Source organism: Psammomys obesus, unplaced genomic scaffold (assembly GCF_907164565.1).
Source record: "Psammomys obesus unplaced genomic scaffold, mPsaObe1.curated_primary_1811, whole genome shotgun sequence".
In the NCBI taxonomy this organism is placed as follows: domain Eukaryota; kingdom Metazoa; phylum Chordata; class Mammalia; order Rodentia; family Muridae; genus Psammomys; species Psammomys obesus.
In genome coordinates, this window is record NW_026590062.1 from 605,737 (window position 1) to 621,677 (window position 15,941).

General features: G+C 42.0%; 1 protein-coding gene across 4 annotated transcripts in view; it reads left to right on the top strand.

Moving 5' to 3' along the window:
• Nucleotides 1-15,941, top strand: part of Chek2 (checkpoint kinase 2) — a 34,582-nt gene that overhangs the window by 4,721 nt on the left and 13,920 nt on the right. For 3 of the 4 annotated variants that reach the window (XM_055606153.1, XM_055606152.1, XM_055606155.1), the window contains exons 3-8: nt 727-851; nt 957-1,104; nt 1,863-1,953; nt 7,770-7,878; nt 9,960-10,013; nt 12,449-12,510. In XM_055606153.1, coding sequence (XP_055462128.1) covers nt 727-851; nt 957-1,104; nt 1,863-1,953; nt 7,770-7,878; nt 9,960-10,013; nt 12,449-12,510 — 589 coding nt within the window. The remainder of the gene's footprint in view (nt 1-726; nt 852-956; nt 1,105-1,862; nt 1,954-7,769; nt 7,879-9,959; nt 10,014-12,448; nt 12,511-15,941) is intronic. The other variant, XM_055606154.1, reaches the window with a different exon arrangement.

Here is a 15,941-nt window from a genome sequence, read left to right on the forward strand (position 1 = left end):
TTGAGAGGCTGAAGCATGAGGATTAAGAATTTTGTTTGTGGCAAGCCTCACCTACATAGCAAGTTCAAGTCCTGCCAGGTTCTGTGAGACTTTCTCAAAAAACAAGTAAAGGGCTGGGATGTGGCTTAGTTGGTAGAGCACTTGCCTAGTGTGTATAAAGCTCTGGGTTTATCCCTAGCACCATGTAAATTGGGAATGGTTGACACTTGATTGCTAACTAAGCATCAGGGATGTTGAGGCAGAAGGTTTGGAAGTTTAAGGTCATTCTTGGCTACATAGAGAATTAGATGTTAGCCTGGAGTGTATGAGACCCTGCCTCAAACACCAGATACCAAAGAATCTATAACAAAACAAAACAAAGTCATTGTTGTATAATTATCCCCCCCCCCTTTTTTTGGTTGTTGTTTGGGGTTGAGAGGTTGAGACCAGGGCCTTGACTATGCTAAGCTTCCCTGTCTTCCCTGTGTACTGACTTAACATGCCAGCCAGTGACCCCAACTTTTAATACACAATTTTGATAATCAAATTTATGCTTTTGATTGTCTTCTTGACAGTGTCTTTCCAGGTAGGTGGGAGTGGCCTTGAGCTAGTCCTGCTTTGTGAGCGTCCCAGATGCTGGGCCCACATGTTGCTTCGCAGAACCAGCCACTTCCTACAGTTAGCACTGTTGAAGAGTGTTTGTTGCTTGAAGTTCCAGTTCTCTGCTCTGTGTTTCTGTATTAACAGACTGTGTTAACGACAACTACTGGTTTGGGAGGGATAAAAGCTGTGAATATTGCTTTGATGGACCACTGTTGAGAAGGACTGACAAGTACCGGACATATAGCAAGAAGCACTTTCGCATTTTCAGGGTAGGTGACAGTTAACTTCTCTTCTCGGAGACCTGATGATCTTGTGTGTCTCTAGCCGTTAACTCCTGCGGTTAAAACTTGGAAATAAAATGTTCTCTATTTTAGGAAACGGGCCCTAAAAATTCTTACATCGTGTACATAGAAGATCACAGTGGGAATGGAACCTTTGTAAATACTGAGCTCATTGGGAAAGGAAAATGCCGTCCTTTGAGTAACAACTCTGAAATTGCGCTTTCACTATGTAGAAATAAAGGTAATGTTATCTTCTGGTTAATGGGCTTTTCTAAACTTCCTCAGTAAGGGGGAGTTTTTGTGTCTGTATAGATTGTGCTTTAAATCAGTCAAATTAATTAAGTTAACATTCAGTAGCATTTAAGAGTTAACTCCATTGCCTGAATTGTGGGTTTATTTTTTTTATTTGTTTTTGAGACAAGGTCTAACTATATGGCTGTCCTAGATTTCCCTGTGTAGACCAGGCTGACCTTGAACTCAGAGACCCGCCTGCCTCTGCCTCCCAAGTGCTGAATATTTTCTTTGTGTGCGCCGTATATGTACATGTGGATGTGTTTGTACATTTGTGTAGGTGTGGAGGCCACGGGTAATGTAAGGAGTCTTACTCTGTCTCATCTCCACCTTATTTATTTACATTTATTTAGTGTATGAGAGAGATTTGTGCGTGTGTATGTGCGTGTGTGTATGATTGAGGGAGAGAGGTTGTGTGTGTGGCAGATTTTGTGTGTGCATGTACAGGCTTACACTTTACAGTATGCATATAGGGGTCTGTCGGGAGCTGGTTTTCTCCTTCCATTCGGGTTCATACTCAAGTCATGAGGCAGACATAGCAAGTGATTTTACCTGCTGAACTATCTTGCTGGTCCCTGATTAAATATACTTTATTTTGTATTACATGATATATGTAATTTTATCACTTATATTCTATATATAGCTAAATTTTAGAACCAGTTTTCTAATCATGAATTAACAAGCCCATTTCTGTCTTTTCCCCCTCAGTTTTTGTATTTTTTGATCTCACTGTAGATGATCAGTCAGTTTATCCTAAGGAATTAAGAGATGAATACATCATGTCAAAAACTCTTGGAAGGTAATTTTTTTTCCTTATATAATAAACTAAAACTAATTTTTTTCTATGTATGTATTTTAGTTTAGGTTTTTGTGCCTGATTTTATAGTGTTATTATTTATAACATAGCTGATTGTCAAACTTTGTGGTAGAGTATTACTGATTTATTAGTGATCAGTTTAAATAAACTTTTTTATTATAAACTTTTAGTGCTGGGATTAGCTTGTGCCACCAGGCTTGTCTTCATTGATAACTATCTGTGTGTGTGTCTATATGCATGTCTGTGGAAGAATGTTGCATTGCGGAGTCCCGAGGTCATTATCAGATGTCTTCTTCAGTGATCCTCTACTTTAAATTAAATTATAGCTCTCGGAACGTGGAACTTACTGACCGGCTTACCTGGTGTTTAGCAAGTCCCTGGGATGTTCCTGTCCTCACCTCGCCAGCACTGGGACTGGAGACGAGCTTTTCATGTGGGTGCTGGGGTTCCAGACTCAGGTCCCTGTCCTTGTGTAGCAAGCGTTTGTTAGGCTGAGATGTTTTCCCAGCTCTTTATTTTATTATAGTAAACCAAGTAATTTTGTCCTGATTGGCCTCGAGCTCACAGAAGTTCTCCAGCTTTTGGCCTCCTAAGTGCTTGGATTAAAGGTGGGCACCACCTGCTTGGCTGGCTTGCTTTTTTTTTTTTTTTTTTTTTTTTTTTTTTTAATGTAGCTTACATAAATCACTCTGCAGTCAAGGATGATCTTTAACTCCTGATACGTGCCCAGACAGGAGTCCAAGTCTGCCTCACCATGCCCAGCTATTGATGACTTTTGAAAATCCGCTTTTAATGATCTATGATTCATGGCACTTATATTTCACCACGTGCCTGTATGTGTGTGGGTGCACTCATGCCACAGTGAGTATGTGGAGGTCAGAGGACAATTCACCGGGGTCAGTTCTGTCTTTGTACCATGTGGGTTAAATTCAGTCATCAGGCTTGATTGTAGAGGCCATTTCATGCTGAGTAATCTTGCCGGCCTTGCTTTGTTTGTTTGTTTAGTATTTAGTAATGTCAATGCTAATCTGGGATCCTCTGCTTGTTTGGTAAAGTGCTAGACCAGTGAGCCTTATCCTCACACTATATAATTAATTAATTAAGTTTTGGCCTTTTTTTTCTTTTCCTTTGAGACAGGGACTCACTCTGAAGTTTAGACTGGCATGAACTCACAGCGTAGCCCAGGCTAATCTCAAACTCATGGGCAGTTCTCCTGTCTCAACTTCTGCAGGTTACAGGCATAAGCTACCATATCCAGTGTATTTTTTGTTAATTAAAAACTACTTAATTGCTTCTCTATCTTTCTGTTCGTGTGTGTATGAGAGAGTATTTTATTGTATGTGTTTTGTATGTGAACAGTGAGGTGGGTATGAATGTGGGTGGGTGTGAATGTGATGTGTGTGTGAAGAGTGTGTATAAGTGTGAGGTGCGGATGACGTATATACCGTGGTGTGCATATGGAGCTCAAAGGAAAACCTTCAAAAGTTTTCTTCTTCTACCATAGACTCCAGAGATTGAATTCAGGTCATCGGCCTTGTTCATGTCCTAACTTGCTTTCTATTTCTGTGATAAGCATCATAATCAAAAGCAGCTTGAAGAGGAAAGGAATTATTTGGCTTACATGTCCTGATCACAGTCCATCATTGAGGGAATTCCAGATATAAACTCAAGCAGAGCAGGAAGCTAGAGACAGGAAGTGAAGTAGAGACCATGGAGGAGCACTGCTCTCTAGTAGCTCAGCCTGCTTTCTTTGTTAGTCCAGGACCACCTGCCTAGGGTTAAGACTACACAGCTGGCTAAGCATCAATCATTAATCATTAATTACAGACTTGTGTGAAAGCAATCTGAGGGAGACATTTTTCTCTTTCCTCTTCCCAGATGATCCTAGCTTATTTCAGGTCAACAAAAACAAAAAACAAACAACCTACACAAAGAAACCAGTATAGTCGACGGCTTCTCGACTACAAACATATCACAATTAAACCATAACCTTTCCTTTCCTGTTTGTCCCCAAGATGTCATGTTAACATTAAAGTCATGGGGTGGTGACATACGACTTTAATCCTAGTACTTGGGAAGCAGAGGAAAGTTGATCCTTGTGAATTCGAGGCAATCCTGGTCTACATAGTTCCAGTACAGCCAGGACAATGTAGAGAGACCCTGTTTCAAAAACAAAACAAAACACCAGCAACAAAAAACAAAAATTAAATGTCACAGTGTGAAACACATTCCAATTTTTCAAGTCCCATAGTTTTTAAAAAGACAATTTGGGACTGGAGATCTGGCTTAGCAACAAATAACACTAGTTGCCCTTCTGGAGAACCCAGGTTTGAGTTCCAGTACCTGCATGATGGCTCATTACTGTCTGCAACTCTAATTCCAGGGAATCTGATACCTTCATCTAGTCTCTGGAGTACTGCACACATGTGTTCTTATACAGGAAAAGTACCTGTATAAAATGAAATTAAAAAAAAAAACAACTCAGCAATTTAAAAGGTCAAGTTTTCATTAAAAATAATCCAAAGTGTCTTTAACTATGGGCTGTTGTTTAAAAAAAAGTTTTATTATTTTAAGGAAGAACCAGGGTTATAGTCAGATCAAAGTAAAATCCAATTCAAACAATGTAAGTGCCTCAGTTTCCAAAGTCTGGGACTCCTGGTCTTTTGCACGACAGAAGACTTGAACAGCTTTACTGCTTCCACTGTGCCCTCCAGAGCTTGCATAGCTTGTCTTCTAGGTTGCAGGCTGGCACCACTCTGCACCTGCTGCTGTCCTCGGTGGCCATCCCACAGTCTGGACGTCTACAGCTGAGCCTGCATCTTTTTCGTGGTCTCCTGGCCTCTCTTCAGGGATACTCCAACTCTGCCATACAGTGCCAAGCCTCAGCTTGCTGGCCAGGACCCCTTTAGGCCTTCAAAATTTGTATCCTTTGGGAGACTCTTACACATTATGAAGTTTGATTTCCAGCTTGAGATGTAGCTATGGACCCTATCTGGACCCCTAAGATCTCACCTCGGTGATGCTCTTACTGGAAGAGGTGATTTTTAAGCCCTTACTAACTAGCATTGATTATCTCAGTAAACCACAAAAGGTTTTGTTTTTCTTTTCTTTTCTTTTTCTTTTTTTTTTTTTTTTGAGACAGGTTTTCTCTGTGTCTCCTTGGCTGTCCTGTCCTGGAACTTACTCTTTAGACCAGTCTGGCCTGAAACTCAAAAATATCTGCCAGCCTCCACCTCACAAATGCTGGAATTAAAGGCATGTGCCACCATATCCAACCTCACGTTCACAGAATCTTAGAGTCCTTAAGGAACTCTGAAATTTCCCTCTACAACTTCACAGGCCCCGCCTTTGTTGTTTGCATTTCTCCCAGCATTATCTTCCAGTTCTCCACAGAACAACTCACTAATCTCTGAGCACTCAGCAGCTGTTCTAGCCCAAGGCACTGAAATACGGTAAGCCCTCCCCAAAAGCAGCTTGGTCACATCCATCACTGCAGTACCAGTTTCTGCCTTACTTTGCTCTCTGTTGCTGTGATAAACACTGACCAAAAGCAACTTGGAGAGGGAAGAGTTTATTTGGCTTATGTTCTGATCACAGTCTAGTCTTGAGGGAAGCCAGCACCGAAGCTCAAGCAGAGGAAGCAGGGAGGGACACTGCTTATTGACTCAGTTTCCATCTGCTTTTTTATACATTCTAGAACTACCTTCCCAGGGACAGTACTGCATGTGGTGGGCCGGGCCCTTCCATATTAATCAAGAAAATGCCCCCCAGACTTGCCTACCGGGCAGTCTAATGGAGGCATTTTTTTCAGTTGAGATTCCCTTTTGGCAGATGATCCTCACTTGAGTCAAGTTGACAAAAAAACCTAACCTGTATACGGGGCAGTCACTTCAGCTTGCTGAGCCATCTTGATGGCTTCTACCCTTCTAAGGTAGGCATGCAATTAAGTGTAAAGTCTTTAGTTCATTTCCTGTCATTCAAAAGACAGCTGGACAAGGTGGGACATACTTGGACTAAAAGAAATTTATCAGGAGGATCAGGAGTTAAAAGTTACCCTTGGCGTAATAGCCATTTGAGGACAGCCTGCGCTTTCTAAGACTTTTGCCTCAAAGTGGCAGCGGTGGTGGGGGTGGAGCAATAGCTAGAGGCTGTAATGGGATGTTCTAGCTCCTAGAGAGTTTAAGACCAAACCGACATAGCAGGATACAGTCTCAGATAGGTAATAAAGATATACTGATAGTTGTGATAGCATGGGTAAGCTTTGAAAACATTAAGCTAAATGAAAGAAATACAGTTTTGTTGATATGAAATATCAGGTAATTTTTAGAAAGCCAATTAGTGGTTGCTAGGGGGTAATGGTGTTTACTTGACTGGAACTAGGTGGTAGCAGTCACAGAACATTGTGAGTGTACTTGATGTGACTGGATTCTACACTTGAAAATGATTATAATGGGACATAAGCCTTTTCTGTACTCTCTCAAAACTCAGTCATTATCATAGCCCTCTCCAGACAGGCAATGCATAGTGTACGGCCCAATGGCTCGTACTGTAGTAGTCCTTGCTAGGATTGATCTGACTTTGAGGAACAGGTTCCCAGGGGTAGGCGCGGGCTATGTAACATTCTTTGTGGCGCTCCTCTGCCGTGGGTGGTACCCAGTGAGTCTGAAATCCTAGAGAAATGCTCCTGCAAGCAGAGTAATTGTGCAGCACGTTTGGATGTAGTGTAGGGTGCAGTTTGGCTTCCAACCAAGTTTGTATACAAATTATTTGTTGGTAATTGTTTTCAGTTTTACCTTCCTTTTTTTTTTTTTTTTTTTTTTTTCCTGAGACAGGATGTCTTCCTGTAGCCCTTGCTGTCCTGGAACTCACTTTGTAGACCAGGGTGGCCTTAAACTCGCAGAGATCTGCCTCTCTCTGCCTCCCAAGTACTGGGATAAAAGGTGTGTGCCACCGTAGCCTGGCTCAGTTTTTTCTTTTTAATGCAAGCCTGGATGGCCTTGGTTGGCTGCTGTCCTTCCGTCTCTGCCTTCTTAGCTCTTGAATTACAGTTGGGACATCTGGCATGGTTGCACGTTTTTAATCAGGAAGACTCTTCTATTGATATTTTTCTGACCTAGAGAATAAGTTTTCTTTTTTCTTGGTGTTTTTCTGGGGACTCCACAATCAAGGGCTGTGATTAGACTGAAGTCACTCTGACCTCACAGTTGCTGGGCGCTCCACATTTGCTTGTGCTCTCGACAGTTTACTCTGGTGAAGTCCCAATGTTGTGTCCATTGAGAGTAGGGACAATGAAAAAATGTTACATGGACAATATTTGGTTTCTCTTGTGCTTGTACATGTATTTGTGCATGTGTGGGGTATGTGCGCGTGCGCACGTGAAAGTGTGGGAGTGTGTGTGTGTGTGTGTGCACATGTGAAAGTGTGGGAGTGCGTGCGTGTACCACAGTGTGTAGGTCAGAAGACAGCTGTGAGTGTTGGTTCTTGTCCTTCTACCTTGAAACTAAGTCTCTGTTTTCTGCTGGCCATGCCATGCAGGCTGGCCCACAAACCAAGGGGAGAGTCCTCTTGTTTCTGGCTCGACTCTTATTGTATGAAACCTAGGTTACTATGATGCCTGGGTAACATGGGTTCTGGGTATCTGAACTCAGGTTCTCACACTTTCATGAGGAGCACTTTCTCCACCTGAACAACCTCATCTCCATCTTTAATTTTTTTTTCTTGTCAAGGCAGAGTTGGACATGGTGGATTTCATGATGAAAATTATCCTGAAAAATCATTCTCTGTGTTTTTTCCTTTAGTGGTGCTTGTGGGGAGGTGAAAATGGCTTTTGAGAGGAAATCATGTAAGAAAGTAGCCATAAAGATCATCAGCAAGCGGAAGTTTGCTCTTGGCTCATCCAGAGAAGCCGTGAGTACTGGGTTGTAGCTGCTGGCTCTTAGACTTCTTCATCACTCAAGTAACTGGAGTGTGATTCGATCTCAGGAAGCTAGGCTGGCTCAGATGAAGTGATTTTTTACTGTTAAACACCGAACACTTTTAAGTGCCTTACAGCTAATCCAGAAGCTTTTATTTATAATTTAATTCTAGGAGTAATTGGTCCTACATACTCATGTGCATAGTGACAGGCTCTTTTCTTCTTCTAAAGTAGCTACGAAGGCATCCGGGAAGAAGTAGGTCCTAGTTCCCACGGAAGCTTCACAGCTGCCTTCAGCCTTCTCATCTTGGCCCAGACACTGGTGTTTTAAATGAATTCGCATTGTTGGCACAGCTCAACTTTCCATTCTCAGCATCTCACAGGGACTGCTCCGAGTTGCCAGCTGCTTTACCACAGTGATTACCTGCAGCCCATCTTTTTAAACAGTTAGTAAAGTAACACTTGGGTTGTTGTAACAGAAATGTAACTTGTTGAGAGTTAAGAGTTTTAGTGAGAAGGAAAAACAGTCTCACGAAAGCTGGGTTTAATTCTGACCTAAGTGCTATTCTTTTGCTCTTAATATTGATTCTGAAAGTGTTTGTTAAAGTGTAAAATGCTTAGTACCTACTGCAGCATATCATTTTGACTCATTCTACAAATTGCGGTGATTACTTTTTACTTCAAAAGAGTAAAGAGAGAGGGCTCTCACATAGCCCAGACTGGCCTTGAAGGTGTCACCTTTGCCTCCTCTGGAGTGCTAGGATCATAGGCATGTGCCACCACTCCTGACTGAGGGAGCAGCTTTATTTTGCCTCAGTTTGATGGTACACTTCTCCTCACTGCAATTATGAATTTGAAAATGGTAAAGGAGAAAAATAACAGTCTGTTTTGATGCCCTGCTGATCCCATTTGCTCCATAAGGCTTTGTGTGTTTTCCAAAGACTCAGTTAGCAGCATTTTGCCTGATATGATTTGGTTCTTAGGTGTGACTTAAATACTGTAATGTTCTGGATAATGTCAGACCGATTTAAATAGCTTCTCAGCGACATTACTGGGAAGCAGTAACCCCAACTTCATCACAATATATGCAGATAAGTCTTTGCTTGGTTGTTAAGGTAACTTCAGATTTTTTGCTCTTTTGGATGTTGTGGCAATGGCTGAGTTAGTTGGTTTTTACAAAACCCAGGGACTCAGGAATGCCAGACAAGTACTCTACCACTGAGGTAGCACTTTTAATTCTCAGTTGCAGATTTAAAAAAATGTAAATTATTTCTGTGTAGCAGCTATGTCACTTTTTCTGTAATCCACATTTACTAAATGAGTGAAGTAGCCAAATGTATTGCTTTTTCAACACATAAACCGACACAGGGCCCAGTTACCTCTTCCTTTCCAGCCAGCTGTTTCTGGCTTTAACATTCTTCAAATTGTTTTTCCCTAGATAATTCTATTCTTATATGGCAAGAGGAATTTCCGCTCTGTGTTATAGATCTTTGACCTCATAATTTTGGATTTGCTTCCCATTTAGGGGAGAAAAGCATATCTCCTAGGTTGTTGAAAACTTAGAGCCAGTCTTTACTTCTTAATTGTTTTCTTCTATTCATTGGACTCTGTATGGCCTGTCAATTAACAGAACCTCCTTGCTCCCACCGCCACCCCCTCAATGTAGTAATGAGTATAAGAGCTGAAAAGGATGGATTTAGAAATTTTTAATATGGGGCTGGAGAGATGGCTCAGTGGTTAAGAGCACTGTCTGCTCTTCTAGACAACCTGTGTTCAATTCCCAGTGTCCACATGACAGCCCACAGCTGTATGTAACCCCAGTTCCAGGGAACTAGACACGCTCACACAGACATACATGCAGGCAAAACACCAGTGTACATAAAATAAAATCTGGGCATTTTACCCAACGTCCATTTTGTATAAATATGTAGTTTTATGTCCTCTGTATGGACAGAGCCTGGTTTGTAACTCAGATATCCTTTACTTATAAGTTTAACTGTAAATATATTTTAAAAATACTAACCATTATGATTATCATTACTAATGAATTCTAATGCTATCCTGTTTATTTAAGGACACAGCTCCCAGTGTTGAAACTGAAATAGAAATTTTGAAGAAACTAAATCACGTGAGTATCACTCATAGTAATTTGTCTGAAAATATGGAACACGTACATAGTATTGCAGCAGGAGAGTAGTTTCAGGCTTCTTTGTGTGTATGTGAGCACACACACGGACCCAGCTCCTATTTACCTTCGAAGAGTTTTACTTCGAAGTCTAGAGAATACAGTCTTGTGGAAAAGGCTTCATCACCTCATGATATAATACTCAGTATTTTTACGGAGATCTTGACCAAAATCTAATAAAGGTTAGTAGTCATATTTGCAAATAAAATGAAGGTTTTGGTGAGGTTAATTATATGTGAAATTTTTATTTGGGGTAATTCAGAGAAACCCATAGTACCTGATAGAGTAGAGGAATCCCGTCACTATATCTGGCTCATTGGTGTGGAGAGTTGTGTTGGCTCTAGATGTCCCCTACCTGTTCTGTAAGGATGAATTTATATTTGTGGAAGTCTCTGATGGGAAGGGCTGCGTTGTACGGGTTTGATACTGTCTTTCTTTCAGCATCTTCATTAGTTCAGGAGCACCCATGAACCAAGCTCTGCAGATGTTGGAGTTAAACTTGACCCAGATCTTGCCAGTGTGACTAATGGTTTTCTATGCTCAGTTCTAACCTCCAGACAGAAGACCTTTCTTCACCTCCTCACATCCCTCTAAGAACTGGAAGCTTTATTTATTCTAGATAACCATGTCTGATACACTTTTATCTCCATGGCCTGTTTATAACTCAGTGGACCTGCTAGCCTTCCCTTCACACTCACTGGCAGCCTTCCTGCTTGGCTGTCCTCTGCCTCATTTGCAACTTCTTCCTCTTTTTCCTCCTTTCCTTTTTCCTTCTTCTTTTCTCCTCCTTCCTTCCCCCACCCCACCTCTGCCATTTCTTTCTTGTTGTTTGGAGACAGTCCTGCCCTGTTGCTCTCTCTAGTCTGGGAATACTGGACTCACATGATCCTTCTGTCTCTGCCTCTTGAGTGGAGTTTGTTTTTGTTCTTTTTGACAGGAACTGGCTGAATTCGCCAGGCTCGGCTCTGGTTCCTGGCTCAAGCAATCTTCCTGCCGCAGCCTGCTTTGCCAGTTTTGTTTTGTTTTTTAAAACACGTTCAGTGCTAGCAAAATGACTCTTGGGCTGAGAGCTCTTGCTGCTAAGCCTGACCATCTTTCCCTCCTACATGGAGGAGGGAAAGAACCAACTCCCACAAGTTGTCTGACCTCCACACATGCTCCTTGGCATGCACACAGACAGACAATCAGACAGACATAATTAAAAAAAAAAACAAAACAACCACCACATACATTCCAATTACATACCATTCCCCTAAATATTTTACCGATTACTTTGAGCCTTATTAAAGTGGAAGTCTCTCCCTAGCACTCAGCTGTCCCCAAGTACATGTTGGGAAGCAGTGGGTCTCCACTGCCTGTCTTAGAACAGTTCACTGCAGGAAGGGCCCCTGGGTACAGAGCAGCCGTTAGGATGCAGCTTGCTTTCCAGGAAGGACACTGATGAGTTTCTCACCACTCTCAACCTCAAACCTGAGCATATTACTGGCTCTCTTTTGAGTTTTCATGGGATCCAAGTCCTCTAGGATGGGTTCTGTATTTCTGATAGTCACCCTGCCTGTTTCCCTATCACTGAACTTGGCTGTTGATCGTAAACACAGTAGGTGTGCTAGGTGGGAAATCATAACATTAAGTATGCATCCTGGCGAATCTAAACCTGCTCTTCCCACAGTGTTCTGCCTCCTGCACTGACGATGGGTCATAAACTATCAGCCTTGCTTGACAGGTCTGGGAAGATCTTAGCATGTAGGGTTCTGTCTCCATGGTTACAGTCCTAAAGCTGCATGAATCTGGCATCTGGCTGTATAACTGGGCTTCCTCCCTAGCCTCCTTCCTTGTAATTGACCAGGGTCTCATGTTGTCCAGGCTGGCCTCGAACTTGCTTTATAGCTGAGGCTGGCCTTGAATTCTTGATTTTCTTTCCTTGCCCTCCCAAGTGCTGGGTTTACAAGTTAGCTTCATGGTTTCTGGTTTTGTGTCCTATTTCTCTATCATTCCTGTGCTGGGATTGAATTTTGGGTCTCAGGCTTGCTATACAACCTCCCCCCCCCCCTCGCCCACCCAGCTGGTGCTGCTTTATTCATGCTACTTGTCAGGTTCCTTGAGTCCTGTGAAGAAGAAGGCTGGGGAATTCTGCTGTCATTCTTCTGTAGACTCATATGCAAATAGAATTAATCCTTGCTGACACTGTGATGATGTGTTTCTTGTGTGTCCTCAGTGGGCAGTCAGCTACATTCCATTCTGCCTTCTCCTGTACTTGACTTAAAAGCATCACCAGACAAGGGCCCGGTACCTGCTCTTTATCCTCCTGATGCCTCAATTTCTGTGTCTTCTGATTTCCTTTTCAGAGTTTCTTATTTCATTTTTCTTCTCTTTTATAGCCATGCATCATTAAGATTAAAGATGTTTTTGATGCAGAAGATTATTACATTGTTCTGGAGTTGTAAGTAGTAACCTTTTAAATATGTTTCCATATAAGTCTTATAAGCCAGAGCAAAGAATTGAATGCAGATTAGCTAGAAAGTGGTGGCACACGCCTTTAATCCCAGCATTCATGAGGCAGAGGCAGGTGGATCTCTGAGTTCAAGACCAGCCCGGTCTACAGAACTAGTTCCAGGACAGCCAGGACTACACAAAGGAACCCTGTTCCCCCCCCCAAACAAACAAACAAACAAACAAACAAAAACAAGCAAGCAAACAAAAACTCCAAACCAAAAAATTACCTTAGATAAAGTAATTTATAAACAATAGAATTTTTTGGACAAAAGCTTACTAATAAACATCATTCCTGATAGTAACAGCAGAATAAACCTCTGCTTAACGGGATGTCTTCTCTATGGTTCCGGAGGGCACTTGTTACCTAACTGGGTCTAGGTAACAGCATTCGATATTAGTAGTGACAATATAATCAACAGTAGTTGCTACTTGCATGTTGTTGTCATTTCCTTGAACAGACTTCTTATCCTTCATAATGCTCCTACAGGTTACTGCTTTAGCCCCCGTTGACTGGCCTCATTGAACACCTGCATCTTTTTTTTTTTTTTTCCTTCTATGCAAGAGGTTTATTAAGTGGGTATGGAGGGAGTGGGGAAATGACATGGTGGGGAGAGAGAAAGAAAGAGGGGGGGTGCACCGAGAGAGAGAGAGAAAGAGAAAGAGAGAGACCATGTTTCGGGGTTGTCCCTTTAAGGGGCAAGGTGTGGCCACCTGGCTAGTGACACATGATGACATCCTAAGTTGCTGGGTAACCCAGGAACAGGTTGTGTTCTAAAATACTAACATTCCTCCCTTTTTCTATAATTGAAAAATGGGGAGCTTGGGCTGCTTTTTATAAGGTAAGAAAGTATATAAGTTTAGGCTCATTGGAAGCAGCTCTTGGTTGTCATGCAAGGGGTTGAGCGAGAGAGAAGAATTATAGCAGCAAAATGGTCAGATTGCAAGGTCAAGAGTAAGGGAAGCCTCTGCCCTTGAAAATTTAGGGTAGAGGGTTGTCAGTAGAGAGTTGCCAGCCATGCAAGGCAGCAGGTAGGGACTGGGGAACGCTGGGAGAACCTGGAGCTGCTTGTCCTGGACCTGAAGCACACCATTTCAGGAACACCTGCATCTTTTCCTGTATCAGTAATTTTGCTTTCTGGTTGGACTCAGGCCTGGGGTCTTGTACATGGTGGGCAAGTGTCCTGCATTCTGGCCCTCAGTTAGTGCTAGTATTAGTTTTTGAGATGGAGTCTCGTGTAACCCACTTTGCTCTTAATTTTTGTAAATTTTGTAAATTGCTTGCTGTCTTAGCCTCTGCTTCTGGAGTGCAGGGATTATAGGTATGCGCCACCAGTCATGTCTTAATTTGACATCCATTTTGTGGTAGGTGGTATCACCTTTGAGAGTGTTTATTTTTGATTTTTGGGGGTAGGTTCTGAAGGTTGAACAGGGCCTGTGTATTCAAGGCAAGCATTCTACCGCCGGGCACACCCTTTCTTTCCTTCCCTTCCCTTCCCTTCCCTTCCCTTCCCTTCCCTTCCCTTCCCTTCCCTTCCCTTCCCTTCCCTTCCCTTCCCTTCCCTTCTCTTCTTTTTATAGCAGGGTCTCAATCTGTACCTCTGTCTAATCTATAACTTTATATGTAGACAAGAGCAGGTTGGCCTCTAAACTTGTGCTGTCCCTCTTGCCTCTGCCTTCTTTTTCTTTTTCCTTAATATCTATCTATCTATCTATCTATCTATCTATCTATCTATCTATCTATCTAATGTACGAGTGCTTAGTCTTCACACACACACCAGAACAGGGCAGCAGATCCCATTATAGGTGGTTATATGGTTGCTGGGAATTGAACTCTGGAAGAGCAGTCAGTGCTCTTAACAGCTGAGCCATCTCTCCAGCCCGCTTCTGCCTTCTTAAGTGTGTGGATTACAGTATATACTGCCATACCCAGGTTTTGTTTTTTTTTGTTTTTTTTTTTTAAGTAAAATTTTTAAAATTTAATTTTATTATTTTTATTTAGCTCAGAGAGGTTATGTAACTCATGTAAAGACCTACAGCTAGCTAGGAAGAATTGAACTGGGGTTCAAATCCCAGTTGTCTAGTCAATAGATTCAGCTTGGTAGTTTATTTCATGTCAGCATTATGTAGGAAAACTATAGGAATGCAAACCCTTGGGACTCCATCAGCTTCTGGAATCAGACTTCCAATCATTCATTCATTTTGGTTTTTCAAGAGAGACCTCTATTTATTTGTTTGCTTGCCTATCTATCTATCTATCTATCTATCTATCTATCTATCTATCTATCTATGCATGCATTTTGTTTTTTTCAAGACAGAACTCGCTCTGTAGACCAGGCAGGCTCTGAACTCAGAGATCTTCTTCCAAGTGCTGGGGTTAAAGGTGTGTGCCACCACTGCTGTGCTGGAATCAGATTTTTAAAAATTTTTGAAGAAGTCACATTGCTTACTATATATACCGCCTTTTTTGTTTTCCAGCTGGGGCATCTGATTATGGATGAGGCTTACTAGCCCATTAATTTGTTACAAGATTTATTTTTTATTATTTTAATTATGTGTCTGTGTGAGTATGTACACATGCTCATAGAGGTCAGAGGGGCTTTGGTTTCCTGAAAATGGAGTTACTCCCCTTGTGAGTTGGACATGGGTGCTGGGAACTGAACTCACGTCTTCTATAAGAACAGTGAGAGAAATGAGGACATTGCCACGCCAAGGTATGGTTGAAGAGAATGTTTTTATTGTTCATATAAGGTAGAGCACAGCCAGAGGTATCTGAAAGATTTCAGAACAAGAAGAGAAAGTAATAGAATAGGTTAAACTGGGCCATGAGAGCAGAGAGAGATGAGGAGAGAAACAAAGAGAGAGAGAACAAGAGAGTGCAAAGAGTTATATAGAGGGCTGAGAGAACCAAGAGAGTACATGGCTGAAATAGCTGGGTTGTATAGGAGTGAGAAGCTGGGGGAAGGGAAGCTCATGAGCTGGAGTAGTTCAGGGTAGGGGTCAGGGAAGAGAGAGGAGTCACAAGTATTGAGTGAGCCTGGAGGCCAGCAGGTGCCTTGGTATGCTAATAAACACCACAGTTAGCCATTTGTTATTTCTTTAGATGAGACAAACAGTACACACTGTTAAACACTGAGCTACTTTTCCAGCTCTCAAGATTATTTATTTATTTAGTATTCATTTTATTTGGTTTTTGGAGACAAGGCTTCTTTTTGTATCCCTCCTGTCCTGGCTGTCCTGGAACTTGCTCTGTAGACCAGGCCTAAAGACCTGGACCACCATCGCCTGGTGCTTTCTTTCTGTCTGTCTGTCTGTCTGTCTGTCTGTCTGTCTGTCTATCTATCTATCTATCTATCTATCTATCTATCTATCTATCTATCT